Source organism: Plodia interpunctella, chromosome 15 (assembly GCF_027563975.2).
Source record: "Plodia interpunctella isolate USDA-ARS_2022_Savannah chromosome 15, ilPloInte3.2, whole genome shotgun sequence".
Taxonomy (NCBI): Eukaryota; Metazoa; Arthropoda; class Insecta; order Lepidoptera; family Pyralidae; genus Plodia; species Plodia interpunctella.
In genome coordinates, this window is record NC_071308.1 from 5193371 (window position 1) to 5216828 (window position 23458).

The window sequence follows — 23458 nt, forward strand, 5'->3', positions numbered from 1 at the left end:
AAAATACTTCAGATGAAGCGATTGTTTTTTCTTCCTTCATGTTAAATGAAAGATAACCCTCGACCTTTGGAAGTAGTACCTATTAATACAAACTTTCATAGAAGGAAATCTAGTTCAATACTACAACTAAGCTCTTGTAAATATTTGAACTTTTGAGTGAAACTATGTAATTGAACCCGGTCGAAATAAATATGAACCTCGCAGCATACAAACATCATTTAGATAGATTCAAACACAATTCAGTAGTTTTATATCAATATTTAATGACAGCAATGAGTACATATTTTGCATTAGAAATTATATTTTATTCTATTTTTTTATCAACGTCGTAGGCAGATATACAAAAAGAACTATGTATTACTCAAAAGAAAGTTCGATTAACAAATACACGTTCATTAGAATCTGCGATTTTAATTTCTCAGTGAACAATGTACTATAAAATTACCTCAAAGATTTAACTGGTTCAAAACGTTTTCAGTCTTACCTTTAAAAGGCACATTATTCTAACGCTATACGAAATATTTGAGTTTATCAAAGGAATACCTTGCTTGCTACATACACGTATCTAAATAGTGACGGGCCTTAACAAGTAGTATGAATGTGCATTCCCCATTTACTTACAGGAGTAATCTTCTAAGCAAATGAGAATATTTAGCTTTTTTTATTCATAGTTAGACTTATTACAGTGATACAGAGGAATCCGCATTCTTAATATCATAAATGCGAAAGTCTGTCTCTCTGTCTGTCTCTTTCGTTTTCTCGGCTAAACATAGGCTCCTTTTTTGAAAAATGACTATAATGGGGGGTGAAAGTTTATATGAAAATCGTATCTGTTCCACTTTCAAAGGGAAATTTACGCGGGTGAAGCCAAAGGCAAAAGCTAGTTATTAATAAAAAATGTGTTTTATTATTGTTATTTTGCGAGTGTTATTGCTAAAATTTCTTTAATTTTGCGAGTGTTATTGCTAAAACTGGTACCTATCAGATTTTATTGAAGTCGCCTAAAGGCATCTGACATGACTTTTACGACTGCCTCTACCGACTTTTAGCATCCAGTAGTCGCATATGCACTAGTGAATTTAAACTGTCAACCAGTGTGCAAGTTTCCTCACGATGTTTCTCCTGCACCGGAAGCAAGTGGTGGTATATGAACACTACTATATGTGTCAGAATTGTATACAAATTAATTTGGCACGAATCGGCGCACGAATTTGACCTGGGCCCTTTCGAGCGCTTATCTCTTATCTCTGCATGTTCCCGGTTGCGTTCGGGGTTGTGAGGCCGCGAAGCCTGGGGGCAGTGTAAAAAAACCTTTGAAGATTCGGCTGTAATGTAAATTACCTACTAATTCTTCCGTCTTTTATTTAACCGTGTAGTCCAAATACCCTCGTTTGAGAGTTCGATGCTTTTCTCTTTTTAAAAAAAAAGTAAAAAAAAAAGTAACTTATTGTTAAAGTAACCTAGCATAATGCATAATTAGCTCGATAATATATGTCTTAATAATAGGTATATTTATACTATTGAGCTAAATGTTTATATGATTTCGTTTCAAATAACATCTAATTTCAAAAATACATTTATTCACTTTGAGCTGTTACTAAATAACCTAAAACATGTTTTAAAAATATCAAATATAAGCATTAAACACGATTGGTTTGTCCGTTATCGATAAAATCACAACTTATGATGTCGCCGTATGGTTTCCTAACATCCTTGGCTCGATTTAAGCGAAGCGGTGGTGAAGCTCGGTATAATTTCCTTTCATTTCATCCATTTCCCATCCACCGAGCGACGCCTTCCACCTCTGAGAGATTTGCTCACGTGGAATCTTATACGAACCGCTAAGCTGCCTCCATAAGGAACATGTTGACTCTCAATAACGATCTTGACATCTATATTAAATCATTTAAGTTTTTTTGTTAATAAATTAATTAATGTCAACATAGTCCTTGAGGTAATCCCTATCCATTCCCTCACTGGTGTGCACATAAATTATTATGTACAAATCAGTGATATTCATAAAATGGATGCACTAATCCAATCTTCTAATTTTCAGTCAAGTGATAAGTGTAACTAAAATTATATTTTTGATGCAAAATTATCAATATCATTCCGTCGAAGTACAAAGTATACAAAATAAATTTGACGACAAAGTTTGATAGTTTTAAAAAGTGCGCCAACATAAACAATAATGTGGTGAAAGTATGTAACAGTGATAAAATGGTTTTAGTGCAGACTGCAAATGCGGGACAGTTTTGTGAGAGAAATGTGACGAACAAAACGATATGGGATGACTCATAGTGCAAAATGTTATGTGCAACCCACTATCCGATCCGAAGATGATGCGAGATATCCACGACAATGCTGGGGCAGGCGCAAGCGGCGCGATGGAGGGAAGCGAGGCAGGCGGGAGTGGGGTTGCAGAGGTCGATATGGACGACTGCGGCTCCCTCGCACTGCCTCCGGACCTGCCCCCTTACTCCGGCGACTACATCATCAGCGACTACATGGAACGCCTCGGCACACGGCTCAACATCCTCGAAACAGAACTCAAATACGCCTGGCGAGCCCTCGATCTTTTAAGTCAAGAATACGTGAGAATGTGGGAACGATTAGAAAGGTTGGAAGCGCTACTAGCAGATCAACAGGGTGTGATATCTACATTATTAGATTTTTATGCATGTCGAACTGTAACATCTAGAGATCCAATGACTCGACTTGAAGTAATACGAGAAATATTAGGTAACGGTACTGTCGAAGATGGTATAGAAGAAGGTTTGGATATCGGGAGAAGTTCTGTATTAATGGACCCACAAGAAGAGATAATGGAGTCTAATGAAGCATTTTACAAAAGCTTGAATGCAGCCTATCGAGATGATCTAGTTTGTGACGAAACTTCAAGACCTCCTTCACAGTTAGACATGATTTGGGAAGCACCTGAAGAACCTGAAATTGAAATTATACCTCAAAGTTCGAGACAAATTTACAGTGCAACAGATTATAAAGATTATTGTGGTCTTCAAGGAGGACCTGGTATCAGCGAAAGAGATTTAGTACATCTATCTACATTAAGTACAATAGATCAAATCACAGTAGATAAATTACATGAATTAGATAGGTTGACAACCCAATTACATAAAGATTCGAGAGAGTTAAAAGACTTGAAAACTAGGCTGCTTAGTCCCGATCCAAAAATGGTTTCAAAGCACGACCGAGATATTGAAGCTAAAACACTCGTTGAAGATGGAAATATCATAAACGAACAGCTTAAAAGTGTTTACTCTGGAGGTGACAATTGGGGAATAAATGATATGATGAAGAGTTTTGATGACTTTATGTTGACAATGCCGAAAGATACGGCATCAAGAGAAAAATCACCATCTAGATTGTCTCTTACAGAAAACTCATCTGTGGAAAGATCAATGGATTATTTACCATCTACGCTTTCACCAAGACGTAAATTTGTTCCAGAAAGAACTACAACAGAGCCATATACGACTGTAACTGGCCGTTTGGCTTACAGTTCGGCTGTTGCTAATGCTGAAATAAACGCAGCTAAAGCATCTAAATCTCCGAGTGCTCTTTCAAGAGACAGATTTGACTTCAGTTCAACGTATCAAGCCAATGAAAGCTCAAGGCAGAGTTATTATTCAAATAAAAGTATGTCTCATCAACTTAATGACATATACAAAACAAGTTCCAACCAACACTCTCCATTGTCGATTCATGAAATGTATGATGTATCATCAGATAATAATCGCTTAGATTTGACTTATGAAGAAAAACGGTGCCCTAGTCCACCGCCACCTGCACCTCCGAATGGAACAGAATTGTTTTCTATTGGAAATAATAATGAATCAATGTCAGGCCACCAGTCGATGCTCTCCGCTGGGCAAGTAGATAATTTGAGATTAAGTCCTAGATCACCGAAATCTCCGAAAACATCACCAAAGCATATAAAAAGAGACACTACAAATATTGTAGCGGCTAAATCAGATTCTGGACTTTCATCAATGAGTGGTTGGTCTAGTTTAGAAAAAAGTCCTGGTTCACCAAAAATGGGCAGAATCACGCATAGTAGTCACGATTCACATAAGATAAGAATCTCGTCATCACAGTCAATTCAAAGAATGGCATATGAAGCTGATCCTAAGCCATACTTGGAAACTTTAGTTGACTCCTACTTATTTGAGGGAAAAGGAATAAAGAATGATTTAAGTTCACGCAAAAGTGAGCTTAGCAGTTCAAGGGATTTGACTACTTTGCAAGGAAAAACTGAAAAGTCTTATTTAAAAAGTGAACCAGCCTTTGCAATGACTGTTCAAAGTACCCAAGTAACTAATATTAATGAATATTATTACGGAAATGAAGCCCCTTCAATATATTCTGTAGCTGGAAATAGACAACCTATATTTACTACTGTTTATAGTACTCCGAGAGGAATGTTATCAGAAGATAATAGGAGTTTTTCCGAATTATTAGATAGAAATGAAATTACAGAATCTTCTGCAAGACCCGCAATAGATTCATACCCACCTGAACCGAGTTATCATGCACAAACTGTTGTTATGTCAGCTTCAAATAATGGTAAAAAAACATTGACTAGAGCGAATACCATGGGTTCAAGTGATTCACATTTTTTTCAAAATGGTTTCAAGGCATCTGGACATCGTACTGGCTATCCGCCTAGTAATTTTACTGATGCTTTGTCATATTACCCAACTTCTACAAGGTATGATTCACCAAAAAGAACTTCCCTAGAAGATCAACTATCTTGGCAAGGTGGAAGTAGGTCACCAACTAGCTCTATGGAAACTTCTAGTCTTAAATCACATTCACTAAATATATCTGAAAGAAAACAATTTCAAAATCAACTTCAGCAAGAATACTTTAAACAGCAACAATATGATCAAAGAAATGGTAATGTAATGTACGAAAACCAAGCAATTGTCGAACACGCCAAAATGAGAAAAGAACAGTTTGTTGATTCTACTGGTATATTGGTATCTGAGTCAGGATATCTATCCATTCCTGCTAATATGAAAGTAAAACAAATAGATAAACAATGTAAGAAACCCAAAAGAACGTCATCTCTAAAATCAGCAATGTCTTCCATGAGTCATTGGTTACCAGATTTACATTTACCTAAAAAACATAGATCTCATTCACTACCTTCTGGTGTAGATACTGTAGAACAACCACAACAAGAAAAGTCGTTAAAGGAAAGAATTTTGTCAGCTCAACGACGAAAAAAGAAATATCATTTAGTAGCTTCAATGTCTGGATTATTACAAAAAGCAAGGCGGAAACATCAAGCTAATCATCAGTCGCTTTCTGATCCTGAGACTTCAGAAACGGAATGGTCCGGTCGGTCTAGTGTTCAGTCAGAAGATAGTGATAGCGTATTTTCTGATTCAACACATGAAAGTAATATGTTTGCAAAAGTTCCTGTCAAACCAAAACAAAGAAAAATGAATAACCAAGAAATTGTAGAACAGCAGCAAATGATACAAGATTTACAACAACAAGGGCTTGATTATAGAGATCATGATGACACTGATTGTATAATAGAAGAAAATGAAAAGTTTCCAGTAATACCTCGAGATAAAAGTGATGACATTGATTTTCATTTTGCAAGAGTAAGTCAAATAAACAATCAAATCAATAACAAAAACAATATCATATCAGAATTGGAAAAATTAGACATAGATACGGATATATCTAATGTTGATTTATTTGATGAAGATGAAGAAAAAGAAGATAATCAATCACCTGCCTCACTTTTTGCAACAGTTGGTGATGTTAAGAAAGCATCTGTTACTTCTGATGAAGGATTATCTGATAGTAATAAATCTTATAATGGTAGTTCTCAAGAGTTTGCTGTATCTCGAGCATTAGGTAAATACAGATTACGGAAATCATCGTCAATTTCCGATGAGCATCAAGGAGAAAATAAATCTCCACCAAAGCCCGAAGTGGAGTTGAATTTACAAAATGAAATTAGCGAGGATTTTCCCACTATAAAAGAGAAAAGAATACGTAAACAAAGTACACCTGAAATCATAAGTAGTTCAGTACCAGAAGATACTGTTTCATATCCGGAACGTAGTCCATCGATTCAGAGTAGTAGAGGCATACATAACAAATTTCAGCCGCGTCATCAACAAAGTTTAGAAATACCAAACAAACATGATGACGATGACAGCAGGAGTACTCATTCATGGAGAAGTGGTTCTCGTGTATCTTCAAGGCGGCAAAGTACAGAAGATAGTATTGACTCTGAAGATGAATGGTACTGTTATGAATTAAGAAAATTAGAAGAAATGGAACACCAATCACAAGTGGAGTCAGAACGACAACAAACATTAGCCGAAGAACCTGAGTTTGAAGTATTAGAGGAACCAGAAGAAAATTTGAAAGAGAAAATGTCTTTTGTTTTGCGAGAGTTGAAACTAAAAACGGCACCTGTGAAAGATAAATATGACGAAACTCCAGTGAGGGAGACTTGGAAGGACATCACAACATTTCCAGTTATTGATGAAAAATCTGATGATGTTGTGAGAGAAGAATCGGATGATGATAAATCATATGCTGATTCTGGTTCAGGTGAAACTTCTGGACCTGATAGCCCTGTTCAAAGTGGTGACGAGATGGATGATGATTTTGACATGCCTGAAATTCATGAGGAGCCAGTCCCAAAGCAGCAGCCATTTCAGCAGCAACAGCAACAGGATGCTCCTGTTGGCAGCAAGTGGAAACTTCTCAAGGCTCTGAAGGATCGCAAAGCAGAGGACAAGGCATCCGACACGCCTGCTGCGACTACACCTTCTACCGAAAAGGACAAAGTAAGCGCAGGTGTAAGTTATCTCATGCAGAAATTTCATGAAATTAGAGTTAAGAGTTAAAGTAAGACTTAATTGAGGTATTACAACTTTCAGAGTATTTTGAAAGTAAACTATTAGTTAGACTGATATTATTGGACGCCACTGCGAAATTATTTAATCCGCTTTAAATTTTCGAAAATATAGTAAAATATTAGGGAGTGTAATAATTTATAATCGTTATTATAGTCGTCCATTAAATCATCATAGCATTGTTATTTACTACGTAGTAAAAAAGGTTATACTTAAATCCAATTAATTTTAAACATGTCAAATTTGCAATACTACCTACTTATTCTGAACTTTGCGTTAAGTCGTAAAATATACTGAATGAATCACTCAAAACTATATGCGGTTGTGACTAGTAATCACATTTAAACACGGCTTTTTTTTTAAAAACAAACTCTTTCCAATTTCTTGAATGACTAGTATTAGGGTGCTCTTATAAAAAATATTTACATTTTAATCAATAATACTCCATTATTTTAATTGAGGCAATAATTAGTAATTACCTGCGCAATAGTTGTTAAGGGTTTTCTATATTATCTACTTATTAATGGGATTTTATATCTTAATCCAAACGATATACAATTTGTAACAAAATTTTACTTGCTTGATGATATTTATACAAAAGTTCCTTGCAAATTATAACTTATTACAAATCAATGTGTTGCTTTGTAAGTATTTTCAAGTAATTAATTACATGACATTGTCACATGCAATCACATATTTTATGAAGAAATAAATAGTATCTGGGATCATTGAGGTACAAAACCCATTCATTGTCATATCATGTCATATCACGTATCAAAAATGTTCCTTATTTGTCGAAATCGCTCAAAGAAACATCGATTTGTGCGTAATTAAATTACGTGGCCTCAATAGGGTAAGTTACTAAGATTCATAATTTCGTTTTAGGAGAAAAAAATATAAGAAGTAAAAACAACAGTGACCTTATATTTCATGAATTACATTTATGATATGAATTACCAAGATGTAACTTTGTAGCGATTCACGAGTAAAATCATAAAAAGTATTTATTCATTGTAACATATTCGTGTTTTACTTAGGATCGACACGGCTTAGAGTATCGTATAGCTATTTACACTTAAACATAAAATAATATAGCTGGCACTTTATGTACTTATATGAATATTTAGTGGAATATTTTAGGTCTCATATGACATTAGAGAAATAATCATAATATGGGCTGAAATCGGCTGCAATAACTATATGTGAAACGCATAAAGCACTTAAAATAAATATATTAATTCAACAAAAAATCTGCTTCATAATATTGCATAAAGCCATTCATTCCTCAAAGACATCAGTCTCGATAATTTGCCCATTAAACATATATTGTTAAATTAGATGATATACATACTGTGTGAAATATGTTGTTTGTACTATTGATGCTATCAATTCTCCATGCTAATTGTAAAAAATTCTGCTGATAAATTTTCATTTTTCTGCGCAACAAATTTGGATTTATTAATAAAATAATTGTTCTGAAATGATCCAATCTAATGAAATAATGAAAATTTGTCAAAGAGTTTACATCTAGTTGAATATTGTTAATTGTTGTTATTTTAGTGTTAAAATAAATGTTAGCTTTTTTTATTTTTTATTTTTTTTTAATTAGCGTTTTTTTTTTTTTAGAATGGCTCCGGGGGATTCAACGAGCAAGGAGGCCGTGGAAATGGGTGAGCAATAAAATAAACAACAGCATTCAGTATCAAAAGAAAAAAAATAAAATATATCTGATCATGAATCACAAAAAAACTAAACTTCACGTTGTGGTAAATTTATATTTACTTACACGTTACATAAACTACTGCAATAATCGCGTGATGAAATGATAATGAAAAATTGAATTTTCATTAATATGTTCAAAAAGAAATCTAAAATATAAATAATGAAAAATATAATCGATAAAAATATAATTCGACCGTTTTAGGCATCCAGGAGACAATCCCTTCTACAGCAATATCGACAGTATGCCAGACATCAGGCCTAGAAGGAAATCTATTCCACTCGTCTCAGAACTTGTAAGTAATGCAACAATTTTATTATTCCTTCCAATAGTTAATTCTCTATAATTACAAATCCGATGGAAGTAAGCTATCCTTTTCTTTGGCCGGTTTCAATTCATAACTCAAATATAAAATCCATTTCACCAGAAAGCAATTTGATTAAATAAGCACATTCGTATTCTTCTATCTGTTTCATATTAATCTATCATAATATCATTTATTACTTTAATGCAGTCATTTCCATTTACGGTCTTCACGGTTAGTCCACTTTTTATTTTTATATTCATTTATAATACTATCCAAAATTTCATTACTACTATTAAATTTAAATTATAAGCCTCGCTTTTGATAAAGTCTTCAACTTTATGCTGCTCTCTGGTGACTGTAATAGCCTCTATGTATAACGTCATAAGGTCTAAATAAGGTTCAAGGTTTTGGAGGTGACTTGAGACTGGTCGTTAATGTTACAGCTCGCATCGACGTACGCTTCCTGAGGCTTAGTAATATTAGGCGCGTAATCAATGTTTTCTTCTATTATGGGAAACTTCCATATTTTGTGTTTTGGACAATTACTGGCGATATCTGCAATTATAACTTCAATTTTTATTAATTTTATTAATATTCTTAATCAATTAAACAGTGACAGTAACAGTAACAGTATAGCCTTTCCATTATTATATATTTATTCATATAAATGTATGCAGAAAAAACCAGTAGCTACTAGTAATTGTTCAAATCGAATAAAACTGATCGATATCGAAGGCCTTACTCAAACCCTTCTTTCTTCATCGATGTCTCAATGTTACCTGTAAGTTTATGTGTTTCCCTTCAACTTTCACAAACTAGTTGGCCTTATACTTAGACAAACCAATCCAATTTACCGAGTAACAAAATAGGGGTCACCAGAAATTGTAGCGGATCCGTAGACACCGAGAGAATGACAAATTCCTGATTAAAATTAATGATATCATTGCATTTTACCCCTCACCACGGACCCGCAGGTTCTCAAGGTATTTCTATCCCAATAACACTCTTTTCTATGCATGTGATTCTAAAGGTGAAGTGATAAAAGACAGACAACCGCATGCTTGATGAAAATTTTATCATTTCACCGTTATAGTTTGCTTGCATTTGTTAAATATTAATATTATTGGCAATTGCATGAATTTTGATGATGTATATATGATATATGATTATATTTTTTATATATGATTATATTATTATGTATATATGATTGATAGTTCGGCGGACCTTCAAAGTAACACTTTGGTGTAAAGTCTGTCATTTGTTTTATTGATTTAATTAATAAGAAATGGCATAAATATGCACGTGCTTGCATTGGCATTGATTTGACGGCTTTTATCACAACTGATTTATTTAAAATAATGTATGGTTTCAAAACGTACATAAAATATCGCTGATAGATAGAAATCGAAGCGTTTTTAACACAACTACACAAATTTAACATTATGTTGTTCACGCACAAGAAAATTGCATTATTTTTATTCACATTATAAATAAGTTGAGGCATACACATTCATCGATTTGAATAATCATTATAAACTGTAGAACATTTTCTATCAACGAGCTTATAAACAGCTTCAATAGCATGAGTAGACAGACATTCTTCCTTTGTTACTTCAACAATTGGTTATTATTTTTGACGACTTATATACTATTTGTAATACGAACACGTAATTCGCAGTAGGTAGGCGACTCATTCAGCTTTAGACTTTAGATACAAAAATTCTGTTTGTCACAAAAATCATTACTCACATTTTTAATCGTAATGAAAATAATATTAATATGATTTTGTATGTATAGACAATGGCTGCGACGAAGAGAAATGCAGGTTTGACATCGGCTGTACACAGGGCGACTCTGAATGACGAAGAACTGGTAAGTTTGAATCTTCTCTTCATAGTCGTATTCTCCATGGCTGAGGGTCGTTCATTACTTGGAATGAAACATAACAACTTTCTTGGCATTATTAATGAAGTGGTTTGTTTTTGCCCTCTCCATTTCACACACAAGTTAATAATCAACAAGTGTGCAGGTTTCCTCACGATATTTTCCTTCACCGGAAGCAAGTGGTGGTCGATGAAAACTACTATACATGAGTCAGATTGGTATACAAACTTATGTGGCACGAGCAGGATTCGAACCTGGGACCTTTGATCCACAGGCGGGCGTCTTAACCATTACACCACCACTGCCAAGTTTGAATAGTTCTAGTTTATTATATAACGTTTTAACAGTCTTTCGAAACTAAAAATCATAAAAATAATCAACTTTCTCAGGTTTAAATAAATTTAACATTAACAATCGAATTAAGATTTTCAACAGTCCTAAATTCTATATGATAATCTGTTTACTACAAAGCTATGTCTAAAGTCAAACTCATTGTCCATCCACAATGAAAAAAATTTGACAACTAGAAAATATAATGTAAGACACCGTGACATCTTTAAATGACGATATAATGCATTTAAAAAGTATTTTAATCGTATTGTATATAACTTTATAATCGTTTTTAGTAGGAGCTCAGTAATATTGACAAAATTCATGAGGAATTTTAAATTTGAAAAAACAAAGATGGGAAATAACTGAACACTTGTACCTTTTAGAAAATGCACGTGTACAAGAAGACGTTGCAAGCTCTCATATATCCCATTTCCTCGACGACTCCACACAACTTCGTGTTATGGACTGCAACATCTCCTACTTACTGTTACGAATGTGAAGGGTTACTGTGGGGCATCGCCAGGCAAGGAGTCAGGTGCACTGAATGCGGAGTCAAATGTCACGAAAAGTGCAAAGATTTGCTCAACGCTGATTGCCTACAGAGTAAGTGAAGATTTGAGGTAAACTGAGCAGCAAATTTTATAATGCGAATTGGTTCATAAAAAACTTAAGAAATCAACAACAAAATTTGAAAATCAATTGTTACTAATAATGATTCGACATGTACAATCAATTCACACTATAAATAATAATCGTGATTGATGAAAATTATACACACAAAGTGAAACTGTAAAGGATTAACTGTAAGGTATAATCACAATAGCTATGATGCACCTTGCAATTATCACTGTGCACAGCATATATAAATTTACATAATATTCTTATATTTTGTGTGTATTTATTGTTAATTACCTGACTGTCAATTACTAATTTATTGAATGAATGAGTAAATTAAAGTTGTAATAATTTCACCCACGCAGTTAAAAAAAGAAATAACATTTTTGAGATCTAATATTATTGCCAAATAAGGCAATGGCAAAAATAAATGATTTACTATCTATTTGTAATTCTCTACAAAACGATACTTATGTTTTTACCTGCATCGGGTGATCATGTAAAAATGAAAAATCGTCTCCTCTTTGAAATAAAATATATCAAAAAACAGGCTTCGCATTGTCAAGTGGCTGCGAAGCGCAGATATACCCCCTTATTAATCTGGAGAGCCATCAAGTAATACTTGACGGGTCAGTCGTTGGAGGCAAGAACTTTGGACGCCCACAAGAATGCATTCTTTAAAGTTGTATTATTTAGACTAGGCTTATAATTTGCTTTAAATAAACGAAAATGTTGTAAACTGAAATATTTTGAACATATCATAATAAATTAAACGAACATATGTCAAACAACGTCACTTATATTATACATAATTTTCTAAATGTACAAAAGGAGTTACAACACTTCAAGACTTCTCAATAGCTCTGCCCTTAGAATCTATAATTGTCACAAGTTCATTACATCTGAAGTAAGAGTAATTTCTTCAATAAAATATTCAAAGAGGTGACGAATGTTATAAGTCTAGTATTATTTAAAACTTTGTTAGATTTTGCTGTCTAAGTGAAACAGGTAAATTGGTTTAAGATAAACAGTGTCGTCGTAGTCAAGTTTATCCCTGTAAGCTCGATTTGTGTGCATGACTTACTGCATGTCGGTCGTACATCAAGGACATCCTCACACAACCAAAATCATTGGCATAAGAACACAACTAGACCAAGGATCACCTAATGATGTGTTTTTGGACTAAACATTGACATTATTCTCAATGTGATGTTCTTTTACCGTGATGATTTTACTTTTTTTTCTTTCTTCATTATTGACCTCATATAATAATAAAGCATGATTTTTCCCTTCCAATTTGATAAATTCTCCATTGCTTTATCGGTGTGCATGGCTGTCAGTTAAAATTTAAAATGTACCTTTCTATATTGTTGTTCCCTTGATATTCGATTTTAGATAAATTTGCACGTTTATTGTTTTCCTAAAAGCAGTCGCTATGATAATATCGTGATACATCATTTCAATTTAGATTTGTCGACTGCACGCTACCTCATTTTCTGGTCTACACTTTGAAAGCATATAGGTATTTTTTCCTTGTATATATTTTTACTTACTATCATTATTTATTTCCCGTACACTTTTATTTTTGTATAATTTGAAAACAAATACCTAAAATGTTTTGATATGTTCATTGTATTGTAATTATTTATTACATTTGATCTATAAATATTCTCTAAGGTTTCGCTTGTGTTTGAATCAATAAACCATCAAATATGAATACGCACGTATTTGAAAATAAACTATACGCTGACCTTTATATTCCTTTTCAACAGTTTAATATCCTTAGAGAATACCATAGCTTATTCAGTTATATGTAATCCATTCTATCAGAATTTTATTAGAGTGTCGATAATAATGTTTTCGAAGTGTGGACTAAATAGATCACGTAGATAGGGATTCCGGTCCTGTCATCCGTCCGATCCTTTCGGGTTGCCCCGCCCAGCGCCGAAACTTGTTCAAAACCCTTGTTACTATAGTACTTAAGTTATACTTTTCTGTACCCTACTTTACATTTAACACTATCTAACACTGTTCTTCTTGAAATCGATATAGAAGCTTCAAATACACATGTGTCCGAAAAAATAATATTTCACATGTTGTAAAGATGTGCCTGTTAGCGGTGTGTGCACGCAATCCAGTGTTTGTCCACTTCGATATTATATGTGGTCCTTTAGTTTTTTTTTGTTTCAATACTTTACTTTTCATAAATTTCCACATTTTGTATTTCTTTCACTATCTTTATGTTTTTTATTTTATTTTAAAGTCCTCATCGATGTGTGATCAAGATGTGCAGAAACAAAAGAAAATACAAAACAAGATAAAACAAGCGAAATTATAATATGTTTTACTGGACTAACACACAAAATAAACAAACAAAGGGTGTTTTGTTAAATATAATCCCAATGCCTTGGACCTTTAGAGGCTTGTAAGTAAATTTTGCTAACAATCTTCTAAATCCTAACTAAAATAACAGCAATTGAAATGAAATATGTTTGGGATTATATTATATTTTCTGTACAGGCGCCGTGCTCAGGTCTACTCCGGCTTGCGCCCCTTCAGGTCATCGACCTGATCAGACTTGACATAGTGTACTTACGATGCTTGTATAGCTATATGAAGTTGGGTTCTAGTCAGGTTGTACCCTGGAGTGGCCGTAGTAGGCCTGGGCGCGGGGCGGGGGCCCTTCCCGGCGCATCCCGCAATCACCAAGGACTCTTTGGCACCGCCTAAGTAGTGTGCTTCGCAGGGGCTGCTGAGAAGTCTTCCAAACATGGCGCGGAAGACAAGGCCAATTCCATCATAACTGCTATGAAGGAACGAATGAAGCACAGAGAAAAGGAAAAGCCGGAAATCTTTGAACTCATCAGGTATGAATTTTGCATTATGTATTTTATATTAAACTTTCTCACGATTTCTAAGCAACTTGGGATATAAAGGTATACTTGATTTAAGTAAAGTAACTAATAATCCTTTAACACATTATAATTACTGTGTAATTTTGCACTCTTAACATAATTTCATGAATGACATTAGTTTAAATGCAATATCCTGCACGACATAAAACCATGTGGTGAGTCTACAGCACTACAATTATCTGATCCTTATTCATTTAATTTTACAATATCTCTTCATATTGCTGATAAAATTCAATAACATAGCTGCGGTGATTATCGAATATATAGCTGAAACGAGTGTGTATGTAACAGATGCGTGTTTGGAATCGAAGGAGAAGGGCATGCGACACACATGAGCACAGTCAAGCAATCAGTCCTGGATGGCACGTCAAAATGGAGCGCCAAAATCGCTATCACAGGTTCGAAACTGTACCGTGGCACTAATGTTTTGTCCACAGATGTTACAGCATTCCTGGTACCAGTGTCACCAGAAGCAGCAACAACAACACTAGACACAGAACACTAAATGGTTTTCCATCTTTCGTTACATGTGGCGATCAGGAGGACGTTTAACGTCGATCCAGACACTCACATTGACAGTCTCGAACAAGCCGAGCAAATTACTATAGAAGGAACTTCAAAATGGTCTTGCAAGATCGCCATTACAGGTTTGCGGTGGTCTTTTGCGGCTATGAACCGCACGCTCGCAGTTTTGATTCTATTAGACTGAAACTCTTCTAAATTCTTTACTTCTTTCTTGACATCTGCTTGTTTACTAAAATGAAATTTGACTACATATTTATATATTTGTTTATTTTTATTATATAAAAAATAAGCAGATGTCATGAATCGCTCTATTGCATACTTACTTCAATACTAACTCAATTAAATCACGGTCGTTAATGCACCGCCTCAATCACTTCATCGACTCGTAGAATTTAATCATAACACCGAGGAAATTCCACGAATCTGACACTTCATTGAAAAGTTGAATATTTTACCAATAAGATTTTACATGCACACGAAATTCCCTGAACACTAAATGACACAAATTGAATCCACTTTTAATTAATGATGATTGCAAAACCACGATTCGGCAGCACGCCTGCTAAATTACCACAGATTGCATGCGTTCCACAATTTAAACTGTGATTAACGATAATTTTCAGAACTTCGCCCTCTGTTTACTGTGATGTAATTAAATCGAGTAGCGGATCTATCTTAGAGCAAACAGATTGAACAATTAGAGTTGCATTAAAATAAATTACTTAGAAGTAACAAAAGCATGGAGAAAACCTTAAATTTTTGCTATGTTTCCAGATTTCTACTCCTATCGTCTATTTGAAATTTTCTGATTCGTGAAAATTCCGTTACCATTAGATTTGATTCTCGCGCATATCTATAAACTTCTTCTTTGAAACTTTCTTCTTGGTCGAAGTTTGCATTAGAAGTTCCGATTATGTAGGCGCTATGTTCAACTTGTTAGAAATGGATTTTGGGAATAGATAAAAATTTGGTAGTTTTGACGCTAGAGTCTTCTTTGATCCCAGCCCGTTCTGCTCACACACACTCCCTGGTAGTCATCCAAAGGTTCTATTATAGCTGAATGCTTTGTTTGGTAAGTTGTTGCGTAGAGGATAATAAGGTAAGCTGGTCGAATAATTTCCAAGCATTTTCTGGTTCCATGTAATATGTAAATCTAAAGCTTTAGGTGCTTTGTTTACTGGAAAAGTACCTATTGCACCGTATGAGGCTTTGAATATTTTAGTATGTGAAAATGTTATAAAGCCATAAAATAATTGTAAAATAAATTTGTATTATGCTTTAGAGATTTTGCAGAATTAAGTTTAATGAGATTCATTGAGGTATGCTTTGGGTTTACATGAACTGTTCTCGTGTAATCTGATATAATGGAATATAATTTTTAAAAGACTGAACCTTTTCGTGCTGCGAATGTAAAAGATAAAAATATAAGAAATAGTTTGTGAAATTAAAATTAATTAATAACATATTCAACATGATATAAGTTTGTTGGCATTATTAATTATCATTATTCTGAATTGGCCCTTTGTGGGCAGTTATTTGTGCTCAAGGGTTGATCGCCAAGGACAAGAGTGGAACATCAGATCCATACGTCACCGTCCAGGTCAGCAAAGTCAAGAAGCGGACGAGGACCATGCCCCAAGAGCTAAACCCTGTGTGGAACGAGAAGTTCTATTTGTAAGTATTAATATTTCATTTAGTTGATGTATGTCTATTACTTTGTTGGTTTCTAACTAGTAACTACGTAATCATTTTTTGTTGTCATATAGTAATAAATTGTTACTTAACATCATTAGCAGATACTTGAAGAGGCACAAAAGAAAGTATTATTGTTATTACTACTAGGAGCCCTGTATCCGCCAAAAGGTTGAGAAAAAATAATATTATTACTTTTCTTATCCCGTGTAGCAGAAATAGGTATATGTTCGGGCTTTGAGATTTTAGAGTGTTATATTTTTTGCAGTGAATGCCACAATTCTTCCGACCGCATCAAAGTGAGAGTGTGGGACGAGGACAACGACCTCAAGTCAAAACTCCGACAGAAGTTGACTAGAGAATCTGACGATTTCTTGGGGCAGACTATCATCGAGGTTAGAATTAGCATAAGTATTACATGAATCTAAATGATTTAGGACGACTAAATGTTGCTGTTGCTATGCCCCTCATAGCTGTTCTTATCCCTTAATCGCCCCTTGACAAAATGGGAGAATATGGAGTGGGCCTATTGAAGGGTAGAATCCCGAAACGAGAAGGGGTTTTGATAAATTTATAATTTCGTAAAATATGGCTAAACATTCGACATCTCGTTTCAATAACTACTGATATATATTTTCGTTTACAAGTTCAACGTATATTGTGTTACATCCATAAAACTTATTTTTTATTTCTAAAACTATATTTTAAAATATATTTACACTTTATTATGTCAGGTGCGAACTTTGTCCGGCGAGATGGATGTCTGGTACAATCTGGAGAAGCGGACGGACAAGTCAGCCGTGTCCGGAGCCATCAGACTGCATATCAACGTAGAAATCAAGGGTGAAGAGAAGGTGGCACCGTATCATGTCCAGGTAAGTGTTCTCTACTAAGTTTATCGATTAATCAGTGTGATCACATTACTGGTTGTAAAGCCATTCTGACTCGACAAGAAAAATAAGTAGGTTATGTAGTTATGATATCGTTATCAGTCAAGGTTACAAATGAGGACATACATAAATTACCCCTACTTTGTGTTAGATCATTTTAGCGTATTGACTGCTAAATTTGAGAGAACCAATACAACGTCATCGACACAGTATCTTTGGCATCACACAGATGCTTTAGTGCAGGTGATATGTCACAAAATACATGCAGGATTAGATTTCAGGAGAGATATATACCAAGGTTTCAGGAGAGGACACTTCAATGGATTTATGTTCTAAATTCTTCACCTGGATTTATGTTTTCTTTGCTTCGGCTGACTTGTGTCCGTAGCTTTTTGATAGAGTTCCATGTCGGCTAAGGTAGATGAGATCCAGGTTGTATTGATGAAAACCACTTGTGTTAGATGAAAAGCAACTTGCGCTTTTAGATACTCTGTGTTAAAATAAGTATATAAAAAAGTAAAAAATAAAACTAATTCCTATCAAATTCAAACATAAGTTTTCTAAGCCACAGTCAGTTAAACCAGATTTAAACTTGTTGAGTCCACAAAGTTCTAAAAATCCTCGTAATCCCCTTGAGGATTATTTCCCTGTATGTCACGTGTGAGACTAAAAGGTTCTGTTTGATTAAAACATATTATTACACCTGTGATTATTGCGTGATGGGAAAAAGCTTTATTTTTCTTTTTTAAGTATTTTGGTATTAGGTATTGTTACAATGTTATATATACATACGTCAGTCCCGTAGTTTAGACCAAGTGAATTTTGGCATTTATTAATTCCGCGTCAAAAAGTTTTCTTGAGTGATTTTCTATAACAATTAATATACAGCCCTGTGCATATTGAAATAGGGTTCTATTGGCATCGTCTAGGGTACGGAACCCTAAAAATGGTAAACAAAAACAAATTTTCACGACACTACAAGGATGTTTTGACTGTATAATTTCCCAACGCCTCCGACTTGATACCGGATACCAGTCAAAATATTTGGAATTATCTTTTGTTGTTCTCGGAGATAACAAAGGAATTAAAGTGCATTGTACAAAAAAAACAATATTTTTATTACATTTAAAACTTGTTCTAATAAAAAGCTGTATTTTCCTGTTTGTATTTTTTGTTTGTCATTGAGAAGATTTTTTTTTAACTTATATTGAAATAACTGTTAATGGGCTTTCCGTGGAAACTTCGAGATTATAAATGCCTATGATTATATTTTAATCTACGCATGATCGAGAAACACTTTAGAATTCCGTATTTTTCCATATATCAGTGTTCTTTTGCGCTTAAGTTCTTGATAGGTACTAAATTACCAAAAAGCGATAGCACAATATAGTATCATTGTATATAGTAAAGCAACAAGTTCTGGCAATACGCCTGTTGGCCCAAGTCCAGTACGAGTAGGTTTTATCATTGTGTTATCACTTAGTGATTAGTGACTTAGTTTAAAATTACATGTATGTGCAGATAACAAGTTGCAGATTGCACGGTTAGTTTCCTTAGTGAAATAAAAATAAATTTAAAGTAGCACATTAAGTTAATCAGAAAACGACGAATTAAAAAATATAATGACACAAAAAAATATAATTTAAAAGAAAGGTAAAAAGATCCAGTTGCCTATTATACATACCAAGGCTGCTTTAGTTATTACATAAATTTTATATAAGAACTTACTGGCTTTGAAATTTTGATGATGAAACAAAAAAGATGATTACATAAATCTATCTGGACGAACCGAAATAGACTTTTGTAAAAGTTGATACTTGAAGTAAACTTGCATACAACATTTTAACGGAAACATTTTTGCATAAATGTCATTTTTGTCATGTCAATGCGTGACAAAAAATACTGTCGGTTCTGTAAATCGGTGAGGAGTAACGTCGATGGCAGTTGATTCTGGTTGCACCATCAGGTCAAGCTTATCATAATAATTCATTGTCATGGAAAAAAATTGCGGCTAATTTTTCTGCGGAAGTAGGTGAAATTTAACTTGCAAGATTTGTCACAAACATCGAGACAGGTGAAACTAAATATAAGTTTTTAAATGCATTACATACATTTAAAAGTATCACCATAAAAAAAAACAAATACTATTGGCACAAAATTATGTTTTTTCAAATTTCAAACTTTAATTTTTCCCCGCTTTTCGTTTATACCAAATCCTAATTCAAATTAATCGCTTGTAACATTGAAATTTGTGTTCCCTTCGTAGAAACAATCGAATCTTACCTTAGCATTCAGATGCGGGCTCATAACGACTCAACTTCGGGGTAAATGCGGAAAGTTCCCACGAATACCTAACTAAGCGAAACTGCTTGATAATGCTGGAGTATAATTTCTTTCCCGTTTGGACCATTGGGTAAACTTGGCTACTTCTTATGCAAATAAATTGCGATAATCCATCAATTTACATATTTTGAACCCCAAGTCTAGGTACTCAGAAATTACATTAAAAATAAATCGTAATATGTACGAATTTTTATATGAATTTTTACAAATATACGTCAATGGCTTTTTCATTAACTTTTAATTCATTTTCATTTGTTTTTATCGTCATCATTTTTTCTCGCATTGTAGGTATTACATATAGCAGATTCTTTCCAATATTAAAAACAATAGCTTCGAGCTTTTGTAGATACAAAATAAAATTAAAAGTATCGGTCTTGTCTCGATTTTAAAAGAAATGAGATAGCAGTCATTGACCCAGAAATGTTTTATATAAAATGGTACAATTAAAACAACATACAAAATGAAAATTTTCGTCAACAAACAGTGCTAGAAAATGTTCTTCCGAATTTTTGCGAAGCTGATACGCATTTTATTAGTTGAATTCGCAATTAATTTGGGTAGATTAAATAGGTTGATATGCGGTCAACTGTACAGGCGAAGCACGTTACCATCTTTAAACTTGTGGTCGCTACCTGTCTTGAAGTTTCACCAACGTTGAAATTACAATGGCCGTAGTTTAAAGGAAATGTATGCTCAAAGTTCTCCTACTTCAGCGCATGTCCTGCAGTGAATTTAAAGTCCAGATTATGAGATGTAAAATATTTTTAATATCGACTAATATTATTAATGCGGAAGTCTGTCACGCTTTCACGGCTAAACCGCTGGGTCGATTTTGATGAAATTTGAAATATATATAAGGTGACGACTCGAAGTAAAACATAGGCGGGTAATAACTATTAATTTATAAATACAATGCGGTGGCCTAAGAAATTTCATATTATTTTCTTAAAAATAAATTTAAAAAAGGTTATTTTCATAAACTAATTTATATTAATAGTGTGAATAAATAAGAAAAGTTTAGATCATTATAAAATTTCCATTTAGTGGACTTCGTAACATAATTCCAGTGGCCTAGAAAGTTATAATGGCCGACAAAATGTCACAGTATATCAGCTTCAATGTTTCGTTGTCTGTCTGTTTGTAAACAGTGTCTTATTGAATTATAACTTCTCCAACTGTAGTCTCTAATATAGGTCACAAATTCCATAAATTCATTGGTTTCTCCGTTAGTTTTGAGAACGAATTTGTATAAATATATAAATACATTATTATTAATAATAATGATACACGTACAATAATGTCTCTCTCTTTCTCTCTCATCTCCGCTGGCTCAGGTTAGTAGCAATTTCGTAGCAATGATGCCGCGAAGCCCGCGGTCAGCGTAAAAAAGAACCTTAAAATTTTGTAGATTCGGCTGTAATATTACAACCTGCCGCCTGACGTTAACCCTCCTTGGGAATGCTATTGTTTTCTGCCAGTTACTTTGGCTGCATCCCTTATTATCATATAGCGGGATCTATTATGGTCGCACGTGGAGCCTTTGGTTCTTTTGTGCGTATGTATTCCTCAGTCGCCTCGTACTACATCCACTGGAGGATATGGAGTGGTCACATTCTAGGGTGGAACCACATGCCATAAAATAATGTATGTATGTATTATATTGATAATTGTATAATTTGAAAATAGTTACCTAAAAATTGCCCTTTGAAAACACGCAAACTATTTAAATACATAGTTAACAGAACCTCTCGTGAAGTGACCATGGGAAAGCCAATCAGACTTCACAGCGTTACTACTCACTTGGGTCAAATATGGCCCAAACTAAGGACGTTAGGGAGCGTTCACACAAACCATCTGTAATTAGTTTTTGTTAGTAGAAAACTTACACATTTTGGCGTGTGGTCCTACTCTAGAGTTGGTTTTCCTATGATTGTAATAATCGGCGGAATAAAAACACTTTGCTGTGATTGGCTACGTTGTTGTTGTCTTTTGTGTCGCAACATAACTTTATTTATTTAATTTTATTTTGAAAGCAAACAGTTGTACATATCTAAATAAACACTTCATACAAAACAAGCTTTAGATTATCCATACTAATATTATAAAGAGAAAGGATTTGTGTTTTTGTTTGTAATGTATAAACTTAAAAACTACTAGGTCGATTTTGATAAAATTTGGCACAATACGATATCATCAGGATTTACATAGGCTACTTTTTTTCCCCGATCGAAGCCGAGGTGGGTGGGCCGATAGTTGAAACAAATTAACTATTTAGGCATATTACTGTAGGACTGTGTTCTAATTTTTTTACATTATGACAATCTACAATCATATCATCATATTAGCAATAATATGAAAGATGTCTCCTATTTTTCAATATATTCTGTACACAGCTTACGAGTCTCACTCCTCAGAAGTGCCACATAAAAAGCATTAGGAGTGGGGCTTTTATGAGGATTTGTGTAAGTTGGCCCATAGACAATTACTACATTTGTCTTGTGCACGAGAACCCTAAGCTATCCAAGCGTAACTTTTTGCAAAGAAACATGACAAAGATAAAGTCTTTTCCTTATTGTATGTAATACAATAACAGGTTTTGTTAGCCCATTGTACTTTATTCCGTGTGTTTGAGCATTTAAAAAGGTTTCCCAAACTATTATCACTGTATTCACTATTATCGCTCTATTATATATCTGAAAAAAAAAAAAAATTTTTTTCTTTGATGTTAATGCGTTCTTCTAAAACTTTGATCCGTGATTTTATCACATGTTCTGTACATTTTCCATGATTTACAAAGTTAATTTCTTACACGGCCCTCGGACTTCAAAGCGTCACAGCCGATATAAAACGGGAAACAAGGGAGGATTATAGAGAGATTACATAGAAGATAAACGGATCTCATTTGAGCGATTTCGCAGCCCAGCCTCTTTAGTCATTAGACGACGAAGCCCAGGGCCCACTTCCCTACATTTTCTTCTACACTTCGTACGTTTTTCGCTATCCTTAATCAAGAGCAAGCATATCCACCTTGATCTTTAATTATTTACGAAGATCTTTAGTTTAATTAATTTTTGGTTTTCAATCTATAATAGAGTTATAGTATTATTATCCTCAAAGTACTTTTTTCATCCCAGAACTGAACAGAACTTTTCGCAACTGAACAATAGATCACGGTGACTTCTATTTATAAAAATATTCGTTTTTACTATCGGAAGGGCATTATATAACTATTTACCCTCGTTCGAAGCAGAACAATCAGCTATGTTATAAATGGATGTCTATTAAAAGCGATAAAGAATTGTCGGAAAACCAATTAAGCC

General features: G+C 34.0%; 1 protein-coding gene across 6 annotated transcripts in view; it reads left to right on the forward strand.

The window, feature by feature from the left end:
• Positions 1–23458, forward strand: part of LOC128676184 (protein unc-13 homolog B-like) — a 229728-nt gene that overhangs the window by 182624 nt on the left and 23646 nt on the right. The window contains exons 2-11 of one of the 6 annotated variants that reach the window (XM_053756176.1): positions 2057–6857; positions 8541–8584; positions 8839–8929; positions 10739–10813; positions 11542–11761; positions 14508–14640; positions 14980–15086; positions 16746–16887; positions 17174–17300; positions 17640–17780. In XM_053756176.1, coding sequence (XP_053612151.1) covers positions 2313–6857; positions 8541–8584; positions 8839–8929; positions 10739–10813; positions 11542–11761; positions 14508–14640; positions 14980–15086; positions 16746–16887; positions 17174–17300; positions 17640–17780 — 5625 coding nt within the window. In that variant the 5' untranslated portion in view covers positions 2057–2312. Of the gene's footprint in view, positions 1–2056; positions 6858–8540; positions 8585–8838; positions 8930–10738; positions 10814–11541; positions 11762–14507; positions 14641–14979; positions 15087–15228; positions 15336–16745; positions 16888–17173; positions 17301–17639; positions 17781–23458 lie in introns of all 6 variants that reach the window. The other 5 variants (XM_053756177.1, XM_053756179.1, XM_053756178.1 and 2 more) reach the window with 5 other exon arrangements.